The following is a 23,367-nucleotide window of genomic DNA, read 5'->3' as shown; positions in this document are numbered from 1 at the left end:
GCCTCAACAAAATAGGATAAATTTCAAGGTTTCAAGATGCAGAAGATCAAACTAAGGATAACTGACCTTCAAAGCCTGACAATCTATTTCTTCCTACTTATGAGATTAGTTGATTGCACAAATTCTCAAGAGCCTAATATTTCTGTTAGTAAGCATTCTAAATATATAAGGACACACTTACCAGCGTATCATCACTTCTAGCGACACTCATGCTACTTCTGGACAAGAAAGATCTTGATAATCTTTGGCACAAGGATATTAAGCGCACCGATTGCTTTGTAAAAATAAGTAAAAAAGCTATGTGTAAAAAAATTAGAAAATTCTGATAGGATGCTACTGCAGAGATTTTAAAGGACTTAGCAAAACAAACTGAAGTTTGACTTCAACACCCCATCTGCTTTTTATATTGAATTTGAAACTTCAACTTTTGTTATCTTATAATCCATCAGAAGCACAAAGCAAACAATCCACACAACAAGCATTGTATGCATATCATTAACAAAGAAGTCATCTCCCATACTACGGTACTCAAGCACTTAATTTATTCCCAGTGATAGAAGAATGTGTTTCTTCTTCCTTCTTTTCCACTCTTAAATGTGCTGACCTTTTCCTGAAACAGGAAATGCTACTGCATTTGTGTGTCACCAACATTTTGATGTGTTCTTGAATGACTTACTTTCCATTTTCGCCGTGCTGCAAACTTCTTGAATTTCTCCATATTCACTGCAGAGGCTTTTCTACTGAGTGCTTGCTGAGTGTCTTTCGGCTGTGAGCAAAAGGAAAATAAACTGTTCTAAAAAATTCCATAATTTCTGCACGTGAGACTGTCCCTCAGTGATGCCATCCACTTACATTATAATGTGCTCCAATCCTACTGTAATAATAAAGTAATTGTAAGCACATCATTTTAATATTCAGAGTCTAGTCTGGCATACAGATGGAATTCTTAAGGAAATGCTATAAGGGGAATCCAGACCTAAAAATGAAACACTAAAATGTGCTTTTCAATTTTAAACAAAAAACCCCTTCAAACATCAGAACATTCAGCCTTGTCCTTGTCCTTCACCTCCCTCTCTGATAGAGATTTGATTTCCAAGATAAATGCTGTCTTCTGAGAAGATCTCCTGACTGATTTTAAATGCAGTCAATCTTTGTTACCAGCTCAGTATAATCACCTGGTTGCTGCTGAAAAATTACCTTCTCCCCAAACAAAATCACATCCCACCTACCAGTGCAGCAAGCTCTAAGCCTGCATCCTTTCAAATTTTTCATGGGCTAATACTAAGCACCAATGACTAATGGAGAATATCAAATTTTGCATTTTATGAATGCATTTTTCATTATTGAAGTAATTTTTACAGAGATATATAAATCATAGAATCACGGAAAGGCTTGGGTTGGAAGGGAACTAGTTTCAACCTTCCCTGCCATGGAATTGCAAGTAAAGATAGTGGTAGGAAAGGGGAAAAGGGGATATGACAAGTGGAGTGGTAATCAAATGCCTGGAAAGTTAAGTTATAAAGCAAAGTAATAGGGTACAAAACAACCTGTCTCTTCGCATGAGTATGCAACTTGGTCCAAGACAGACTAACCTGCACAATGCTTGCTTGAGAGGTTTAAAATACCATGTCAATACGTTCCACACATATCAACTATTTCATACTGCCTCAGCAAAAAGTCAGCAAAGCATGGTTATATTTCTAGTTTGGCACATTGGTGTAGAAATGCCTGCCCTTGGATGTCATATTGTGAACAGGAGCAGTTGTGGCACAGGTAAATATTCTGCTAAATGATTCTCTGGGAAGTAGAGTGGGATCAGACACCCACTGTGCATTGTGCATCCCCATATCCTGGGAAATCAATGGCACTGAATGGGTTTACTACTCAATCAGAATGTGATATGAAATTAAAAAATATTAACTGCCAGATAGTGCTATACACATTAAGAAGAATAATAGGTGCCATTTACTCTGTCTCAACCTAGCAGCTTCACAACAGCTCAATTTAAACCAAACACTGAAACAGTGGAAGAAGTGGACCACCACATCAACTGCTCTTCCCAGTCTAAAGGGGAAGGACAGAAGAGAGATCATAATTTTTTTTCCCCAGTCTAAATAAGGGCATTAGAAGAAGAAGAATTATTGTGAATTGGACTGGATTCAGAGACTGTATGTTTGTCAGTGCAATGCTCTCCAAAGATTAGCTTCTCTGTCTGACCATGAGTTTAATTCCCATAGTGGGCTACTTCCCTACCGCTAACTCACACAGAGCATATATTAATGAAGTCCACATTCTGCACGTCTTAGATATACACACAGCTTTCCAAAACAGTAAGTTACATTATGACAATACTCCATGTTAAGGAACTTGAAAAGCATGAAATGAAGAATGATTAAAAACAGGACAACAGAGAATGAATGGCATGCTAACCTTGATCCAAGGATGCAGCAAACTGTCTTGAATAGTCATTCTCTTCCTTTAAGAGAATAAGAGATAGAACTGTTTCAGATATTAATAAAATGTATACTGTTTTATGCTTATTAAAAACTCATCTCCAAATATAATGTAATTTTAAATACTAGAAATATAAATGCCACACAGAAGAAAAACAACTCACTTTGGATCCTTGACTAGAAGTCTTCGTATAAAGTCTTTAGCTAGGGCACTGGTATTACTGAAGAATTCCTCCTCAAATTCATAATTCACAGCAGACACATTTGCCAGTGTTTCCTGTTTGGTTTCTCCAAGAAATGGAGACGCACCACTTAGACTGCAAGAAAGACAGAACATTCCTTTCATTATGTGTTGCAACACTGCTGCTTCAACCCTCTGAGATCAAAAAACAGTAGAGAGTGAATACTTTTTCTGTTTTAAGGCTGCAAGTCTACATCACGAAGATGTGATGCAAAAAAAATTTGCTGTAATTTCAAAGAATACTGTAAAGATATAGCTATAGGAAAGACACCTACAGATTTGAAGACAGTTTCCCATGCTAGCTCACTGCTGATTAAACACAATTCCTTCAATAATTATACTATTGCTTTTAAGATCATACAACTTGAATCATGATGTGCAATCAGAATGGTTTGATTTCTACAGACAACGCCAACACCCCAGAGGACAGAAAAAGAATTAAAAAACAGCAGCATTTGCAAGAAACACCCATAGATTTTGGTACTTACAGAATATAAGTTATTACACCAATGCTCCTGGATTGAAGGAAAAACAAACAAACAAACAAACAAAAAAAAAAAAAAAAAGAGGGAGAGGAGAGAAAAATAGATGGAAAGAGAGAGAGGAGAGAAAAAAAATATTAGAACATAAGCATAATCACCATAGATTTATTTCAAGCAAGATCCAGTAACTTACCACATATCTGCTTCGAGACCAAGAGGCTCATAATTTACTATTTCAGGAGCTAAAGGAAAAAGCAGCAAGATAAGTACCTAGGCAAAGAACAGGTGTAAGTCTCACTCTGAGTCCATGTATGTCAGAGATAAAAAGCTAAGACACTGATAGATTTAAACACCTTAATGCAAGTCTAATTTGAAATCAAATGCTATAAATCCCTTATTTAAATTTCAGAATGTCACAAATTACACACAAATTTCATAATCTGTAAATCAGTCAAGCCAAGATAAGCCACAAATAGTGTTTCACAGACTGAAAAATAATAGTTTGAAGAAACAACAGTTTTCTCACCAACAAACTCTGGCGTTCCGAAGATATTTTTGAATTCATTTCCAAAGTCAATTTTGTGTGCTAAACCAAAGTCAATAATCTTGATTCGAGGCTTTGGTACATTCCTGTCCAACAACATAATGTTTTCAGGCTTTGAAAAGGAGGAAGGGGGAGAGGAAGAGAGATTACACATAGGTACAAACTGTGGACCAGTGTTCTTCAGCATTGAACATTCCTTTTTACCTCCCTCAGACACTTGAATTGTGTTTTAGGCAGAAAAGTCCTGTCTTTTCCTATCCTGATCTAACAAAGGCTAAAAGTTAACTACAGTAAATTAGGATTTCATGTTGGTGCTGGAGTGCTATGAGCATTTTCAAACCCTGTTGAATAAGGCATCCAGGTCAGAATGCTTCACCTAGATCCCATTCACATTAAAAAGAAAAACAAACACAACAAAAAAGCCCCCCAAAACAAAAACCAGCCAAACAACAACAGCAACAAAAACCGCAAAAAAACCATTGTCCTCATTTTTACTTCAGGTTTGTTTTCTCAGAATGGTTTTAATTTTGTCAGAAAGTGCTATTTCCCCTGAAGAACCTTACAGATGGGAGCGATTTACAGTTCAGTAACTTCTTTCCAATAGCTGAGCTTCTCCCTGTCTACATAAGCTAGCAAAACAAAACTGTGGCCAAGATGTGCATGATGACTGATTTGTGGCTAGAATTACAACGGACTTTAATGGATGTTGCTTACAGTTGTTGAGGTTTTTATCGGTTCAACACACCTTAAGATCAAAGTGAGCAATTTGCAGAGAGTGGAGATACTGAACACCATTAAGTATCTGTTTGAGAAATTCTGTGGCTTCTTCCTCCGTGAGAGATTCTTTTTCAGCTAAGAAGTCGAATAGCTCCCCACCTGCAACACTTGGAGAGCAGAAGCACAGTTATTGACAAGCTTGTTTTAACCATGGGTTCCTTTTAGCATAGTGATCCTCAAGCCTTGAAAAGTCTTGAAAAGGATCCAGATGCTTTAAATGTTTCAAATATCAGACAAAATGATGAAAACTACTTAATTCAATACCCAAAAGAGTTAGTAATTCTCTCCCTCCCCCTGGAAAGAATACAGTAAAAATAGTCTTACTTTCAGACAAAAAAATGTTTAGAAAACCCAAACAAACATAGTTAACAGTATTTAAACTTAAATTAAGTAAAAGCCTCCTACTCCCTGTATGCCCATTTAAAAGAATAAAATTAAATATGAAGTAATGAGACTCCAAACATACTAACATAATGGGACATTACATTATCTACGAAGTAAAACATGAATTGGCTCAGATCAGTAAAACAACATTTCTACATCCTCATGGAAAAATAAAAAAATTAAAGCTTATTTTGAAATATTTATTGGCTGCTGCCCTACTATTTAGTTTCTAAACTTCCCAGAGCATCCAACTCTTTGAAAATAGTTTCAGTTTTTGAAATATTGTATGCAGTACCTATATTGTATTTGTACTCTAACATGATAATACCTTTTCTTCAATGAAACGCCCTTGAGACTGTTTCCAGCAAATATTGTAGCCCCACAGCAGAAAGAAAAGAAGTAAGACAGGGTACATAAGCACATCTGGATTTTTGTGTTTAACAGAGAGAAAGGAATAAAGAGAAGCTGGCCCTCTTCTCAGCTCAGTCAAGCAGCTCTTGACTAAGTCAACAGCATAAAGAGATACTGAAGGGATAGGAAACTGAAGTGATAGAACTACAGCTATTCCCAAACAACAGACAAACATGTTTCAGCTGAACGACATATGACTGCCCACTGTGGCAAACGACTTTTCCCATCTGTGAAAGTAGGGGTATTACTTAGAAAAGTCTTAGTGATTGCAAAAATGGTCATAATACCCCCTCTGTTTTTAATTGTAATAATATTAAAACAAATTCAGAAAGGGCACCCTAATTTTTATTGCTTTTCTGCAGGGAAAGAAAATAATCTGTTCATGATTTAAAGCTTTGATTATGAAACATGAGATGGTGATTAACATATAACAATAGGAAAATAGTTTGGGCAAATTTCTGGAAATACATTTGACATCTTTATCATGTCTACTTTTTAAGAGACTTAATCTGCATTATTGTAATGCAAATTGCATGAAAAATGTATTTTAATGAGTTCTTGGAGCTTTCATAGAGCTGCCTAGACAATAATGAGAGTATTGTTTGGAGTATTATTTGTGTTGTAATATTTTCTGCATGAAAGCAATTATTGAAACAAAGTGCCATTAAAACATAAGAATTATAGACTGTAAGGATGAGAGCCCATTTCAATGATTTTTTGTTGTTGTAGAGACATTAAAACAGAATTCCTAATGATTAAATCCAACTTGTTATTTAACAGAGACTGGTCAGGAGCATCTTCCAAATAGATACACAGGCATATTCTCTCATTGTTTGCTTCTGACTGAAAAAAAACCATTTTCAGGCTAATGTCTGTATCTCTGCAGCACTGCATTGAACATGAATTTCCATAAATTAATAATTTCCATAATTTTCATGATTTCCATAATTACCAGTGACATTAATTTCCAACTATTGGGCTAAAGGCCTTAGCATCATGTGAAGCTTGCTTCTACAGGTTTACAAGTGGATGTTGGCTGCAGTTGTTGAGTGGCTGTAAACTGAAGCACAGCCTTGCCACAAGGAGGAGGCAGACTCACTGTGGCTACTGCCACAGCAGTGGGAAGCTGTGGCAATAGCCACAGCAAAACCCATCACCTGTATGCACTCAGCATGGTTTGGCACTGGGCTAGCTATCACACAGTTTGGGGAACCAGAGAAGAGCTCTCTTCTCAACTGAGGAGAAAGACTGTAAGACTGCACAAAAAGACTGCATCTGGTCCCACTTCTCAAGCAGCTGGAAACCCTGCAAAACAGCAAAAGCTCCTGCTGGTGCTTAAATCACTCATCAGCCATCACAAATACTAGTGAGGTACTCAGGCAGGCATTTGCAGCTATGCCCTCTCCAAGCACTGTGCTGTCCACCCTGCAGTCTCAAAGAGACTGTGATGGTGTCATGCAGGGGGTGTTATGCTTCATGGCTGGTAAAGCTTGCTCTTACTCCTATTGGCATTTTAAAGACATGCAGTCTATGAAATTTAATAATCATCTATGATTACCACTGATTATGCACATTCCTTATAGAGCCCCTCCCCTGCCAAAATTTAATTTCTAAAGTTTGCAACTTTTTGAGACACCTGCATTTGTAAGAGATTCTTCAGTTTCTTTTTATCTGCAATTATTCTGATTGTGTACTGCTGAATACTATTCTGTCTTTAACACAGGTTAATTGTAGGGACATTTCTTTAATACACATCATAAGCCTTATAATTGTGTGCAATAAAACCTTATTAGTATTTCTCAGGTAGTATACCTAGAGCTTGCAAATCTCAAAATTGAGGGCCAAAGAAGGTAAGAGGCTTGAAACATTCGGGTTTTTTTTTTTTTTTTCTTTTTTAAAACTGAAAGTTCATTAGCAAAAGTGGTTGATTTTTTCAATGTTGTGTGCTTTGATGCTTAAGTACTGTTATCCTAAGTGACTTGGAAGCCTGTGCTGAACAAGTAGGCGAGTGAAGAGGGACGAGCTGTAATGCGCTCAAAGTGCTGTTCCAGAAACAGCTGTACCTCTGGTTTGTGGGACTTTCGTGTGCCCCCTCATGTTACACATCTCGGCCTTGATTTCTAGGAGGAGATCCTGCGTGGGTTCACCTCAGAGAGGGGGCCACTGTGACTTCTCCTGCTGGTAACTCCTCAGATGTGGGGGCATGCTCCAGAAGCTTGGGGCGCTGCCATAGCTGGCAAGCACAGTGCCCATCTACCTGCTCCTGCTGCTTACTTATAGTAGGGATATAAAGCATGAGAAAAAAGAGTTTTATAGCAATGATGAGTAAAACATTATACTAGCATGCATAAGGAACTTCACCTGGCAGGTCAGAAATGCCTGGCTTCCCAAAAAGGTCCCTCTGCACCAGAGGGAGGTGGGTGCCTCTAAGGGAGGCCCTTCTCACGTGTGCAAGGCAGTTGCAATGCAATCCATTTCCCCATGGGAGGTTGTGTTTTTCAGCTTCCTCTTCATGCTTGTCAGCAGACTGCTTAATCCTTACCCTTTTGCTGACTCAGAAGATCTGATATTAAGCTGTACTACCATGGGCATACAAAAACCCACAGCATCACTGCAAGGCAAACTTCGAGCGAGTCATAGAGGGCTAATACAGGTCCACACTCAAACTTTACTAGTTTGACTTCCACAATTCATTGACTGAATTACAATGTCCTCAGATTTATTAGCAGAGCTGGTTTTCACAAATTTCATAACTGGATTATAGATGTAGGATAATTAGATGATCTTGACTAGACTTCCAGGTATCATAGATTAAGAAACAGGTTAGAAGAAGTCAGTAAAGACACTGGCTGTGTAGGCTACTGCAGCCTTCAAAAGCCTCCTAAAATGCTGTTGCACTGTCAAGTCTAGTCCTGTGCCTCAGCCAGTGTAACAGAGTCCCACAATACATAAACACTGCACGTTTTAGTGAACCAGGGTCACCTTCAAAAGTGGAGCCAGAAGGCAAGGAGAGAGCCCCATTGCACCAATGTAGATATCTCACCTCACACACAGAAGCAGTGTTAATCTAAAGAAGAAGGAACAGGTAAATCCATACATCAGCCCTTTTGATTGGTCTTTTTGAACATCATCTTCTACCAAGAAGTACACTGTTTCCACCTCCATTACAATGGGCCCTTGTTTCTGAATTAGCTTTGAGGACGCTGATGCACAAACACTCTGCTGAAATCTGACTGAAACCAAACCACTGCATGGGTTTCCCAAGCCATGCAAACTTGCTCCCAGCCTGCCTTTGGGCCTCTACAACCAACGTCCAAAAGACTGCTGCCGCCAGCCACCAACTGGATAAAGATGATTCCTGAAGGGAGTGGAGCCAAGAGGTTCACCAAGCACTAGTGCATCTTCCTGTAGAGGACTTTGGAGTATCTCTACCTGGTATTCCCAGGAAGAACAGAGCTTTCAATTCCTCTGTTTGCTGGTAGGAATTACCAGACAGCTTCCTGATCAGTTCTTCTGTGCTCTAAGACAACTCTAACTGCCAGAATGCCAGTAAGAAAAGGATGGACAGCAACCTACACCCATTCAGATTACCAAAGAAACTTGATTACAAGTCAAGTCACAGCTAAATTCCTTTATGGCATCAAAACCTCCAGGTTCACCTCCATATACTGTTTTCCTCTAAAGCATTAATTTGTTAATGTTCCTGTATAAAATTTTTCTGTTTACATTTAAATTAAGTCTTAATTTTGCAGTCCTAATATGCTGTTCAAATATCATGCTCAATAAAATAAGAGTTTGTGCTTTATGGCAGTCACATATTAATTCCACCTAATTCTAATGTATTATTGACCATGTTATAACACAAAAAGTCATTAAAGGCTGAGTAAACCTATTTCACAATTATAACATGACCTTTTATATTGTTTTAAAGCAGCAGAGCACGTTTTTAGAAGTATTTTGTATAAACAGTTTCACTTAGAGCAAAGCTGGTATATGCTATTTCACTGACATTCTAGGCAGAAGCACTAGCCTTCCTGAAATGAGAGATGTAAATAAAAGCTTTCAGCTGACTGCATTCTTTTTTGTAAAATGCAATAATGGTAAAACCATTTCCCAGCCTTCCCAAAGGAAGGTTGACATATGTGACTGCAACCCACACACCTCCCTCTGGGAAAAAAAAAAATAAATCACACCCATGGAAAAAGGATTTCTGGATAGTGCTTTTGGAAGTTGCCAGGCTTTCTAAGCTATGAAACAGAACTATCACCAGATCCCAGAGGAAGTCATTACGGGAACCTACTCAGGGAATTTAGAATCAATTAACCTTCAAAGTCAGCATGGTCACCTCGTGATGACTCAGTCATATGCTATGATCTCACTGCTTATTATGCAATAGCACCGAAATCATAATTAATGATTATCTAAGCATTTCTAATGAATTTAAAAATCTACAAATGAACCCCTTGAAGAAACATTTATCTTGCCTAGATTTCAAAACAACATAAACTAAGTTAAAGAAGCATGCCATCAATTTATTCCAGTTTTAAAACAGATGCAGATTGATAAATTATCAGAATTCTTCTCTAGTCCAAACTTTTCTTCTGTCAACTTGCAAAAGAAATGTTTCCCCTAGGGATTCTGTGGTCAAATGTGTCTTGTATGACACCCAGTCAGGCAGCTGTTAGCCCAAGACTAGATACATATATTATTACTTCTGTTTTATGTAAGAATAAGGGCGTTTGCATCCACTTCATTTCACTGCCTTTATGAATTGTGCAGTTAACAACCCACTCTTCAGAAGCACAAAGTGTACCAAACATTTTGAAAGAGCAGAACAGGGCTGCCAGCTCATTACATTACCTACTGGCTGAACAACATTGCACTTGAATTCTTCTTTATCTAGCTACCAGAAAAATAAAGACATGTTCCAGCATAACCATGCCTTTCCATTTTCATTTGTTCAGCTTCTATTAGAGATATCAACTATCATAAAATCCTCTCTTTTAGTGTGCCTAAATTCTTCAATTATACTCAACAAGAAGCATTGGCCTCAATGGCCAGCCAGAACACATGCACCAAAACCCGGACTGTATCTTCTCTGCACTCCAACACCACTGGTATTTAGGTTTTCACCACTGAAGTTCATGAAGTGCCCAGAGTCTTGATAGAGCAGGTGGTTACCTCAGCCCAGCAGAGTGCCTTGGTATTTTGATATCATCTACAATATTCAAATTTAATAGATGAGGAGCATTCAGGTTTAGCAAACAAAAGTAACAATGATTTTGCTCAGGGACTACAGCACATGGAAACCAATTCTCCCTTTGAGATGTGCTTGCCGTGTGGCAGAGTCACACCAACTCTGGAGCCTGTCCTGTCAGCCCTGTCAAGCCTTTGTTCTAACCTGTCTACACACTCTCTGTGCATGGATATGTGGTCCTGGAATTTAGGATTTTGAAAATCCAAAGGTGGCACAAGATCTACAAATTAGTGTCCCAGGGTTTGCAAATCACTGTTACATCCCAGAGGCACCAAATATTTAATTTAAATATTTAATCCTCCTCTCAAATTTCAGTGCAAAGCCACTGCAGAGTAGCTTTCTAATTTACTTTAAAATTAAAGTAAAATTAACAAAAGTCTTAGAGGTATTTCTGCCAAAAGAAAACTAAAAATTAAAGAAACCCCGTGAAGACTTCAAGCCTCTCTGGAAGACAGGCTATAACTCTCTTCCTGAGCATAAGTGTAAAAAGTTGAATTAAAGCCCGAAGAAGATAGAAGAGGAATTTAAAGAGCTTACAGTTATTTGATCTCATTTACTATTCAATGATCAACTAGTTACATTGTTATAATTTTTACACAAGGATGTATCATCCTCTCCTTTCACTGTTCTGTTTTGATTAATAATATGAAGCTACCAACAAAGAAGAAACTCAGAGACAGTATCATGCACGGGACTAAGTTTAAAAGAAAGTTCATGCTTTCAAATGAAGCATAAATCCTAGTATTTAATACACAAATGCTTCTAACACTTTCAAAGCTTTCTATTTTTAAAAAATGTAAAAAACCAGATAATCATCACTCAGAACCATGCTACAAAGGCTAACCACTTAAATTAAGATTTCAAATTCAGAAATGAAGTTATGTTTTGTACAGAGAAAAGTATTAATACCTAACTCCATCCACAGCTTCCAAGTGAGGTATTGCTATCAAGCTATTTCAAAAAAAAAAAAAAATGAGACCACTTGCATTGCTTTGGTGAATTCTAAGGAAGAACTATACAATATAGAATGAAAATATTTATTTTTGTATTGTAACAAGAAACCATAACCAAGGCTTCACAAAAAAACCCCACAGACTGAGTATATTTTACGTCTGCAGTCTAAATAAATCCATAATAAAGTGGAAGAGAAAATAAAATGGAAGAGAGAAATTATGCATCCAAGGCCAGAAAAAGGGGAACCAAGTAAGTGTGAAACATGCTTGAGGAAAGAAAATAATTATCACTGGGCAGAGACATCTGTGCTTTGTAGTCTGTGAAGTCTGAAGAAATGATAGCTTCAGCAGAGCTCACTAGAAATAGCTTAGTTCTGCTAACATGTATAACAGAGTAATTGCTGCAGCTGAATAGAAAAATGTACTGTGAGTTTCTGACAAATTCAATTATTTGTGTGATAATGTGATAAACGAAAAAAAAAAAAAAACAAACACAAAACCAAAAAACTATTAAGGTTTTAAGTTAGATGAGGAAAAGACAGTGGCTTCCAGTTTGTATGTAATATGTATAACATTCCTTTCAAGATGATGAGAATCCACAGAGTGGGAATTTAAAAGGTTATTTCCAAGTCAAGAAAGGAGACACTTGTCACTAAGACCTACAGTTATGAAAATACATCTGAATGCTCTAAATATACCAAATGATTGCGATAAAGTAAGGTTCTTCAAGGATATATCATACTTGTGCGTGGCTGCTGAATCTTTTAAGGAAGAATTTAGTTTTAAAAGGTTCATAAATAAAATGTTTCATAGAACTCGGGTTTTTTGGTAAATCAGTTTCCTGATATAAGGTAATTGAAAGAAAAACTTCCCAACACCTATGTGGATAAAGTAGATGTGTTTTGTATTCGGCGCTGTGAGGACCTGCTTGGCCACTGCAATAATTAACCAACTACCCACATATTCCTGCATATAAACCATGACCTTGAATAGAATCAGAGAATGGCTTTTGTTGTAAGGGACCTTAAAGATCATCAAGTTCCAACTCCCCTGCCACTGGCAGAGTCACCTCCCACTAGACCAAGTTGTTCAGAGCCCCATTTAACCTGGCCTTGAGCCCCTCAAGGAATGGAGATCCAAAACTTCTCTGGGCAGCCTGTTCCAGTGCCTCACCACTCTCACAGTAAATAATTTCCTCCTAATATCCCATCTGAGTCTACTGTCTTTCAGAGTGATACCATTCCTCCTTGTCCAATTAAATGCTCACCTCTGAGAAACTGCCTTTAGTAAGGCAGAAAAATGTTTAGGAGGCTGTATGCAATATAGCAAACCTCCTGCTGAAGCAGGAAATAAAAATCAATAGTGAACAGGCCATAGACCCTGTTGTCCTGGGACTGTGTGTGTTGACTATGGCAACAAAAAGGCAGCTGCTGTTGCTCAATTATACTAAATGGTGTCTCTGTGTGGCTTACTGCCTCATAATTGTATTCAGAAAAGTACACAAGTGCCAGGAAATATACTATGTTCTAATCAGAATGGAAAATGGACACTTAGGGTAGATTCTGAGGAATCTTGTTTGTATGAAATTGTTCTGTAAGAACAAAGACAGAACAAAGAGGGTAGCTCACTAGGCAAAATGTGAATATTAGAATGTTAGAGAAAAAGGATTACATATTTAATGTCTAATGCAATTAAAATGACAATCCTGTCTTTTCAGTAGCTTTATATAACATCACGGTGATTGTGAGAACTACAGAACTTTGTAGCAGTTAGCATATTCAAGTTTACAAAGGGACTGCTAATTTCATCTTTTCCTTTTTGACTGTCAAAATAAATAAATGCATTACTCTCTGATATCCAAAATAGCACTTTTTCAACTTGAAAGTCTCACAAAACAGTTTGCAAAAGTGAAAAAAAAAAAAAAAAAAAAAAATCTCCGATTGAAACTTTACCGGGATTGCTCATCTTGCAAAACAATTACCTAAATTGCAATGCAAATAGTTTGCTGAACTTCATGCCATCAAGCTTATGAAATACGCTCACTGCCATTCTTCTGCTCACTGGACAATACTGGGTACACACTGACACACATGCAGCAACGTTGCTGCCAAAAGAGCTCCTAGTCCATGTACAAAGTGGGGGTGGGTGGAGAAGTCCCATTCCTCCTATCACTGCCATGATTACAAAATCTCCCTCACAGCTTTCAAGTACAGGCACTGGCGATTTCATCTGGACAGATTTCAGAGCAGAAGGAGCTGCGGAAGCAAGAGTACTCTGACAGTAAGGTTATAGAGCGAGAGAACATGAGAGTTAGTATCAGGTGGGGAGTGTAAGAAGCATCACACTAATTTTGCTGCGTATTTACATCACACTTCAAAGAATTCTGAAAAAAACCCAGAAATAGTAAGAATATAAGGAACTTTTACTTTGTACAGGATGATAATTTAATCTGGAAAAAAATACTTGTTTAAATTATCTAAATTTGGCAAACCAACACAAGTGTATACAACTGGAACTAAAAAACCAAGACAGACTACAACTATTATAATAAACAATCACATGCTGGACTAGAAATGTAAAAAAAAGTTTGCATAAACATAACAAAGTAGTATCATGCATATTTAGACCATAGAATAAATGAACTCCAAAAGCTACTTCTCAGTTTTCTTTTTAAATCTAAACTGTAAATCTACATGTGACTGAAACTATGCAACACTGAAGTATCTTTATAAAGTGGAAATACCATTTATCAACGTTTGTAAACAGGAAGACAAAACTTACATATGAAAAAACACATGAACAACCAAGAAAAAGGCAACTGCTGCCCGAGACTCTGGTATCAAGTCTTCTGCTTGCATGAAATTCTTGCTTTAAAGCATAGTTAACTGATACTGAGCAGGTATGGCAATAATAAAGTGCCAGGCATACCATCTGTGTAAAGATATGCACAATCCAGCAGCAGGCACTGACAAACTCTAACAGGTGACTAATGCTTAACTCCTATAATTGAAGTCTTTGAGGAACTGGAAGCCACACTTGAAAAAATGCAGAAGTAGCCTCTGTTGACATATTTACCTCAATCTATTAGCAATGACATTGGATGAAAAAATTGGGAACTAAACCAGTATGAAACAGTGTGAAAGTTCAGTTCTCATTTCAACAAGAGAGGACTGGGAAAAAATCTGCTCTATGTGGGCTAGAAAATGAGAAAAAGCCTTCATCGAGGCCACTTTACACCAATACAAAACACAGGAAAATTTGCCAAACTAATTTCCACTTAGATTCTCTATTTTCATGTGCTCTGGTCTTCAGATCAGTTTATTTAGTTCCAGGCTATTCTTCTGGATCCATAACATCAACAGTGATTAAAGTATAAAGCACAAAAACGAAATCCTAAATATGCTGTTTGTTTTTTTTAAAACTTTATAGTGCATGCAGAGTAAAAAATATATGTAGAAATCAGGAAGTTACAACACTGACTAAGAAATGAAGATTACTAAGGCTATTATCTATTTTCTTTTGGGGTGATAAGGAACTTCCATTAAATCACTCCAGTTCTCAAAGTGTCTGTTTTTAAAAAACAAAGAAACAAATATTGTTCTACTTGTCCATGGGTCTCTAGAGTTACTTACAGCTCCAGAATAAGAATGACATCTGTTTTGTTCTCATAGACATCATGAAGTGTAATCACATTAGGATGCCGAATCTCTTTTAGTATGCCAACTTCTCGCTCGATATCTTCCCGGCTTACTCCACGACGGCTGGATTTCGTTCTCCTTTTCTTGATGAATTTTGCTGCAAACTGCTGACCAGTACTTTTCTCACGGCATTTTTTCACTACAGCAAACTGCCCACTAAAAAAAAAAAAAAAAAAAAAAAAAAAAAAAAGAAGAGTGTTCAGTTCAAGAAAATTAAGAGATTAAGAGTTACAAGCAGCCTGCTTACTGTGGTAGGGGAAATCAGCTTTTAACTCTGCTTAACCTAAGTATAGTACTGCTTTTTATGCCATCAAGAATAACACTTGAAAAAACCCAGAAGAGGCAGGAAGGGTAATTTAGGATATAGCTGTTGCATCGCACAAATGTACACATTTTAGCACATCAGTAAGTAAAAGGTAACACCTTATCAGTGAGCACCTCTGGATTTTTGACAAATATGTGCACTGGGGATTATTCAGCAAAGGTAGTAATTTCTGGATTTCTCTTTCCCTATGCTTGTTGAATATTTTTCTTTGTTCTGCAGTTGGGACAATTTGTAGTTTCTTATAATCTACATGATTTGTCAACATTAACTTTATTCTATCCTCAAGTCTTTTTTCAAAAAGTTTTAAAAACAAAACTGGGTTTCTTGACACTGCTTTGGATTTTTGAAGGACTGACTAAATACAATAGTATCAAGGATTACAGTTACTGTATCATCTTGCTAACTACAAGTTTGAAGATGAGAAAAGTACCAAGGCACTGAGAAGCAAAACCTGTGTTTTTATCACAAACCAGAATAAACTCCAGGAAGCCGCTCCAGCACACTATCATTGATGTACAAGCCTGCAGTTGCTGGATGTACACACTGATCTAGATCAGAAATCTCCAGGATTCTAACGCTGACATAAAGAAAGAACAGGATTTCTAAAACTGTTTTATTTCTTTTAAGTTTCTCTAATCTCTTGTTGAGGATTCACAGGAAATTCTCTCCCGGCTTTTTTTCCCATATGAAGGAATCATAGAAGTACAGAATGATACTGAGAACATTTTTTGTTCAAACCCCATTCACTGAACAAGAGCTGCTTTCTAAAGGAGACTTAGAACAGCAATCAAATCAGAACTAGCCCTAACAAGTTTGACTACTTGAACAGCCATACAGCATTCAGAGCTACCCATTTCAGGCCACCATTACTATGTTGATCTTACATAGCACCGTGAGTGACACACTGTCTTGAACGGGGACAAGTTGGACAAGGCTAAATGACTGTCCCTCATAGAAGGGCAGGGCAAAGACAGGACCTCTCATGTGATCTCTTAGAAAGACATTCTAGAGTAGCCACCACCATCTGGGAAATCTTTGAACGAAGCCATGGGTAGTGAGAGAAGCAAACCTTGAGAGAAGTTGAGGTTTAGATTTATTTTAGTATTATGATCACCATTCAAGTTTCATTCTTCACTGTTTAGTGAAATCAACTCATGAACTTGTGAGATGTTATGTTACATGAAAAATAACTTTGTCTTAAATTCCACCTGCTCCCAATTTCACACAAGGTTTTCAAGGATCAGATTTGCCATACAGGGTGCCCCATGTTGTTATTACAAACTGCAGTGGACAGAGCAATGCTTCAGATCACACTATATCCTCTTCTCCATTACACACAGGCTGGAAGATCTGTTTCACTTGCCCAGACTTGGTCTGCTAGTGTTACCAGAGATGCTCTTTGACATGTAAGACATTCATATATGACTGAAAGAGGAAGCACAGACTTCTGGAATACCTGTATTGTCTTAAACTGGCAGAAGAGAGCTAGACAAGATATCTATCCTAAATCCATCAGCCTTCTCTGCCTGGTTCAGTCCAGCTTCACAAAAACAGAGCTTGATCTCCAAGGTCAGCGCAATTTAGCACTGCCAGAGTAGATGTACTTGCACTGCTGAATTGAAAACACAGCTTTTCCGGCTGTTGTTTCCAGGGAGAAAAGCAAGTGATCGCCTCACACTCTCCCCCACAGCATGCACATCTCCACAGAGATACAAAGCTTTATTTAAAAAGCAGTCAGTTTTGCAAAAAATTTAGTTTCAGAGAAACCACAAAGTGGAGTGGTAGACAGATGCAGACATCACCACAACTCCAAACAGCTACAGAAGCTCAAGGATCACAAGGAAGTCAAAAGCTGCCGTTTGTCTTTTGACCACCTGGCTGGCTTTCAGGCTAGAAGTCCAAAATGCCTGAGAGAGTGTCCTAGGGTAACTTTATGATGCCTGTATCCCCAATCGTCTGTTCTGTTTGTGCTGTATATGGAGTCCTGTGCCTTTAAGACTGGTTCTAAGAGCAAGGAGAAGCGCGGAGTTTGTTTTGAGAAAACTGCCTGACTCCTCCACATTCTTCTGCGGACGGGGTGTTCGGCGGAGGCTTGGAGAGACTGCAGGACAGAGATTTTTTTTTTTTTTTTTTTTTTTTTTTTTTTTTTTTTCTTTTAGTTAGTTTCAGCTAGCTAGGGCAGAGAAGTTCCCTGAACTGTTTATTTCCCTTTTCTTGGGACTGTTTAAACCCGCTCTGGACTAAAAACCCAGGGGAGCACTGGGGGCTGCACATGCGGCCCACCGGGGCCTGGACCTCGGCATTTTCCAGCAGCTCCGGAGGGACTGGGACTGAGGAGAGACTGAGAGAGAGAGCCGAGCTACACCCACAGCAAGGACTTTCTCAATTTGCCATCTCACTTCAGAAGGAGAGGTTTTATTGTTTCATATTATTCATTCTTTATACTTGCATGCACTTCATTTGTTTAGTAAAATAGTTTTTTCCACTTTTCTCCAAAGAGGTTTTTTTTTTCCAGACCAGTTGGAGGGAGAGGCCACTTGGGCTTGCTTCCTTAGAGGGATCCTCTACAGGGGTTTTCTCCCAAATTTGTCCCAAACCAGGACAGAGAGGAAGAAAATTATTTCTGCTTAGGATTCATCCATAGGCTTGCTGCATGGCTAACCACTTTCGTATCGATGGTCAGTGTCTAAGTTTAGCAAAAGCTACTGTTTCAGTATGGAAAATCAACAAAACAAACAAGCAAAAAAAAAAAAAAGCAACCCACCCCTCTCCCCCCACCCTCACCCCACTGCCCCGCAATCCCTACCCAATGCCTACAGTGCAAATTAAACAACCCAGAAACAACAACCCCCAAAATATAATATTAAAACCAAAATTACACCTAATTAATTCCACATCAGCTCTGGAGTAAAAAAGGAAAAGCATAAATCTGAACTACACAGACTTAAAATATATTCTGATATCCAAGAAGACTTAATTATAAAAGTTTGTGGGGATTAAGAGTTGTCTGTGTTTTACTGACATGAGGATCTTTGCATAGTATTATTCATATTTGAATTACATCATTCCCCAAAGCCACTTCATGCTTCCGATGTCTTTAAGGCTAAGACTATTTAATCTTACTTTGGCAGTGGGTCAACGATGATATTATAGCATGAAGCTGACCTCCTGGAACAAAGGGGCCTACATAAGACAAGTAGATCTCCTCTCTTCTGAGATGTAATTTATTTTTTCAGTCTTCCACTATTTTCTCTGTTCACAACAACTTGTTGGAAGGATGCCCTGATCTATCACTAATCAACATAAATGCCATCAGAAGTACAATACATTGTTTAAAACACGACTTTAAAGATTAGTCTCATCCAGTTTATAGGAGGTGAAGCACCAAAAATCTTAGACACTGCTCAAGACTGTAAGAAAGTTATCAACTATCAAGTATCTTGAATAAGTACCAGTTGCACACCAAATAACCTTCTTATTGTTGCCTTTGTGGTATTTATTCAGCACACAACTGCGCAATTAGCTGTCACTAAACACTGAACATGCAGATCCCACTTAAGCTGCAATCAAAGGGGCTGTTTCATGCCTGTGATCCCACACCATTTTACAACTCTCTCTAAACTCCTGTTTTAAAAGCAGAGGAGATGGGTAAATCAAAATGTATTTACTAGGCTTCCCATAGTAGAACTACAGTGACAAGCTGATATAAATCAGCTTTGCATGGGCTAACACTCATAGAACATCCAATAATATCTCCTCACAGACCCTCTATTTTCAGATTCAGCATTTATTCATACAGCACCTTCAAAGCCAGAAAAGTCCTTTAGTTTTTAAAATTCTCTTGCTTTTGTAGGTTTGATTTAAAGTGCATGGAGTCAAAATATGACTGTCATTTTAGAAGAAAATTACACTAACCACCCTGCACCCTCTCCTCGAAGTAAATCGCAAATTCACACTTAATAAAGTATCTGACATCATTCTTTTTCCACATAGCAGAAGCAGGTTAAAACAGAAAGACAGGATGACCGCTTGAAGTAAGAACAAATACTTCTGCTAATAATAGTAATTTGTTTTGTCATCTTGTAATCCTTAACTCAACCAGACCTTAATTACTACCCTAAACCTACTCTTTGTCGGACACTTGGCATACATCCACATCCAGTGATTTTTCAGACTCACTTCAGAACAAGTATTTACCCATTACCTAATCATGACATTTCTGCATCCTTTTTACATCATGAGACACACTGCCCTTTACAATAAATGTATGTGTAAGCAAAATTTATGCAGATAGGGGATGGTAGCACCAATAAAGTCCCTATATGTCAGTCTTTATTGGTTCTTGCGTAGAGGGATCACAAAACAACTACTCATTAGCATGAATTAAGGAAAGTTTTAAATACGGAGACATTTGTTTTAGAATCAAAGGGAAGACACAAAAAAAGTAATTTCATTTTTTCCACAAGGATGATGACAGTGATTGTGGGTAGCAGACACCCTGTATTCTTTCCCACTCCCAGACGTCTGCACCACCTCTTCCCAGCTAGTTCGTTCTGTGAGGAGTAAAACTCTTGCCCCAGAACCCAGAGAAAGCTGGAGACAGAGTTGGTCAAGTAATCCCCAGGGATGAATTTTCTAGTAGTTATTGCCACAACAGGTCAAGAATGGGGCAATTTTCCATGCCACCTTCTGAAGAATGCATTCCAAAGTTTACTGGGAGCAGGAAACAGGAGTAAGAAAAAGACATTAAGTTGCCATCAGATTAATAAGATGCCTTAGTATATAGGAATTTTTCTCCTATTTACAAATTTGATATTCAATACACAACTCTGAAAACAAAATGTAGTGAGATTCAACTACTTTTACTATTTGTTTGACTGCTTCCCTTTTTAAAATGACACTAATCCATCAGAAAGAGTTTTACATAATACTATTAGATTAGCCAGTGAAAGAAACTGCAACTCATCCATGGGGCCACTTGTTTCCTCCAACAGAACACCTATCAGCATACTGTAGACATTTCTGTCTTTCCTCATAGATCTGCTGCAGGGAAGGCCAATGGATCAGGGGAGCCCTAGGAGCATCCCAGCATCATCCAGCTCCGTCAGAAACCTCTGCTATCCATTATCGCTGCCTGTCACCAAAGGCATCTGGCCTGCTTCTGCTAATAAGGTCAGCTCTCACAGAACTTGCTGGTGAGGCAGCAGTATGCAAATCCTTTCCAAAGAAAAGGAACACTTGTCCACAAACTTGATCACTTGGTAACATGAAGGAACAGCATCTATATACCTGGTAGGAGAAGGAGCTGGAAGTACTTGAAGCCTATTAATAATTTAATTTAAAATATTACATTTTATACTTTGCATATTTTGTTAAAATAACTGTAAATTAAATATTTAATGTATTCATACTGAAGGATAATCAAACAGCATCACATACATACATTGAATCACTATGGTGGAATCTTGGTACTTTTGGAAGTAAATATTTAAATTAAATGTTTAATAAATATTATTTATTAAACATTTAATATTTAAATTAAATGTTCCAGTCTGCACAAACCCAGTTGTTATAGGAAAGGGCACGGTGGCCACAGCGTAACAGAAATAGCAATTTTGGGAGTCACATGAAAAAAGCAGTACTAAAGAAAAGAAAAAAGAGATGGTAAACATGATACAGAATTTAAGCTAAAGAGAAAACAGTCCTCAAATGATACGTGAGTGACTAAGCAAAAGAATAGACCAGCTGGAAACTGACAGTGGACCACAGAGATCACTGTTAAGAACTGGCTCTTTCAAGGACTACTAGTATAGAAACTAATCTGGTTTAACTAGATCTGACTGTGGAACAATAAAAAGTTGAGTCCTGCAAGTGCCCAGGCAGGAGAGGAACATGTGTTAAGCAATTATGCAGCACATTTCCAACAGCTGCAGAGTTAAAATGAAGTTGCAATTTACACCCATCAATATAATGGATGCTGCTACACTTAGAAATATTTTAGAAAAGCAGCAAAGACAAAAGGAACAACAGCAAGGAATGGGAAGCAAAGAGGAAAATCAGACAGATTTACAAAAGGCCCAAGTGTACTAACATCTGGTATTTCTGAGTTCTGATAACTCCTAATTTCTGAATTCCTTGTTATACACAGGTGATTTTATACTTTTATAAACTCTACATCCTATAAATTATTTTTCTTTTTTCTGACTTAGAATAAATTTTGGTGTCTAATTACCAAGTTCCAAAAGTACCAAGATTCCACCATAGTGACTCAATGTATGTATGTGATGCTAAGTTTGATTATCCTTCAGTATGAATACATCAAATACTTAATTTAAAGTTATTTTACCAAAATATGCAAAGTATAAAATGTAATATTTTAAACTAAAAACCTCTCAACTTTCAAAATTAACTCTATTATTACTGTATCATTTAATTACTTTTTTTGTCTCTATAGATCAAATGAAACTCCTGTTGTACTAGCTTGTTATTCAAATACAGATGGAACAGTGTAACTATTAATTAAATTAATAGAAGCGTTTTGACAGTATCTATAACATGACAACACAAAGCAGTCAGAATCTGAGGTTTCAAGCAGTGTAAGAAGCAGGTGGGGAAGTCAGATTTTTAAGCATATTTATGGACTAAACTACCTACCATAAATTTGTGTAACTGAAGTGAGGTTGCATGACGGACCAGAAAATAAAGAATTATAGTGTTGTGACTTAACCCCAGATGGCAATCAAGCACTCCTTCCAAGCCCCTCCCTGGTGTGAAGGGGAGGAGAATCAGGTAAAATATTAAAAACTCAATGGCTAAGATAAGAACAGTTTAACAGCTGCAATAATGTAAAAGAAGAAAAGCTAATAAAACCAATGACAATAACAAGAGCAATGGAAAGGAGAGGGTATGTGTGTCAGAGAGAGAGAGGGGAATAAAACTGAAGAGAAAGAAGACACAATTGTCAGCGCACACTGATGCTGTCTTGGTTTGAAAAGACAGGTGTCTGCTAGGGAGAGGCAGGCCTCCCTAGGAATGAGGATTCAAACGCTTCCCTCCGTGTTATTGTAATTTGGAAGATTAAAAAAAACTTTTCAGTCAGAGCTATGGGGAAAGGAATAACAGTCCTTTACTAGTAACTGTAACAGGACAGACAAACAACAACAGCAATTATAATAATAGTAAAACAGAACCAAGAACCCCAAGGGGCAAATGGTGGAAACTCTGGCGCTGATGGCTGGAAGCGGTGGATTGTCCCCGGCAGGCAGGGCGGTGTCCTGGCAGACAGAGTTGGCAGTGCCAGAGAACCCGCAGCGGCTGGACCCGGGCCGACCCAAAATCCAGCAGGGCAGCGAAGAAACTCCGAATTCCTGGGTGCTCCAGCAGATGATAGAATTCCCAGGACCAGACTCCTCCGTTAACCGTGGACTCCAGGCAGCTACCAGTCGCCCGACCGTCCTCCCCGGAAAACTGAGAACAGATGAGTCCACCACCCTCAGCTCTCAGGGAGCCTTTTTTACTCCCCCACAACTAAGTGATCAACTTCCTTTGTCTGGGTTGAGCATCCTTTAACTATCAGTATTTAGTCTCCTAGCAACTTATGGGGGGGAAAAAATTCTACAGGAAAACTTAACCCTCAACAGATGCCCAAATCCATCCCCCAGCAGTAACTGCCTCTCTCTTATGACAAACTGCCCCTGGATTATATACTGGGTATGATTTTCATGGTATGGTACACCATGGCCAAAAATTAGCCATTTTGGGTCAGCTGTCCTGGCTGAGCAGATGCTCCAGCTTCTTGGATACCTGCTGGCTGGCAGAGCATGGGAAGGTGAAAAGTTCTTG

General features: G+C 38.1%; 1 protein-coding gene across 2 annotated transcripts in view; it reads right to left on the bottom strand.

Annotated features, from left to right (window-relative positions):
- DAPK1 (death associated protein kinase 1) overlaps positions 1 to 23,367 on the bottom strand; it is an 87,117-nt gene that overhangs the window by 27,289 nt on the left and 36,461 nt on the right. The window contains exons 2-10 of one of the 2 annotated variants that reach the window (XM_040090124.2): positions 15,135 to 15,356; positions 4,466 to 4,604; positions 3,703 to 3,832; positions 3,370 to 3,418; positions 3,183 to 3,209; positions 2,618 to 2,770; positions 2,431 to 2,476; positions 677 to 766; positions 182 to 274 (exon numbers count right to left, since the gene is read on the bottom strand). In XM_040090124.2, coding sequence (XP_039946058.1) covers positions 182 to 274; positions 677 to 766; positions 2,431 to 2,476; positions 2,618 to 2,770; positions 3,183 to 3,209; positions 3,370 to 3,418; positions 3,703 to 3,832; positions 4,466 to 4,604; positions 15,135 to 15,356 — 949 coding nt within the window. The remainder of the gene's footprint in view (positions 1 to 181; positions 275 to 676; positions 767 to 2,430; positions 2,477 to 2,617; positions 2,771 to 3,182; positions 3,210 to 3,369; positions 3,419 to 3,702; positions 3,833 to 4,465; positions 4,605 to 15,134; positions 15,357 to 23,367) is intronic. The other variant, XM_040090125.2, reaches the window with a different exon arrangement.

Source organism: Hirundo rustica, chromosome Z (genome assembly GCF_015227805.2).
Source record: "Hirundo rustica isolate bHirRus1 chromosome Z, bHirRus1.pri.v3, whole genome shotgun sequence".
In the NCBI taxonomy this organism is placed as follows: domain Eukaryota; kingdom Metazoa; phylum Chordata; class Aves; order Passeriformes; family Hirundinidae; genus Hirundo; species Hirundo rustica.
Note: the sequence above shows the minus strand (reverse complement) of the source record. Positions and strands in the feature narration are given on the sequence as shown.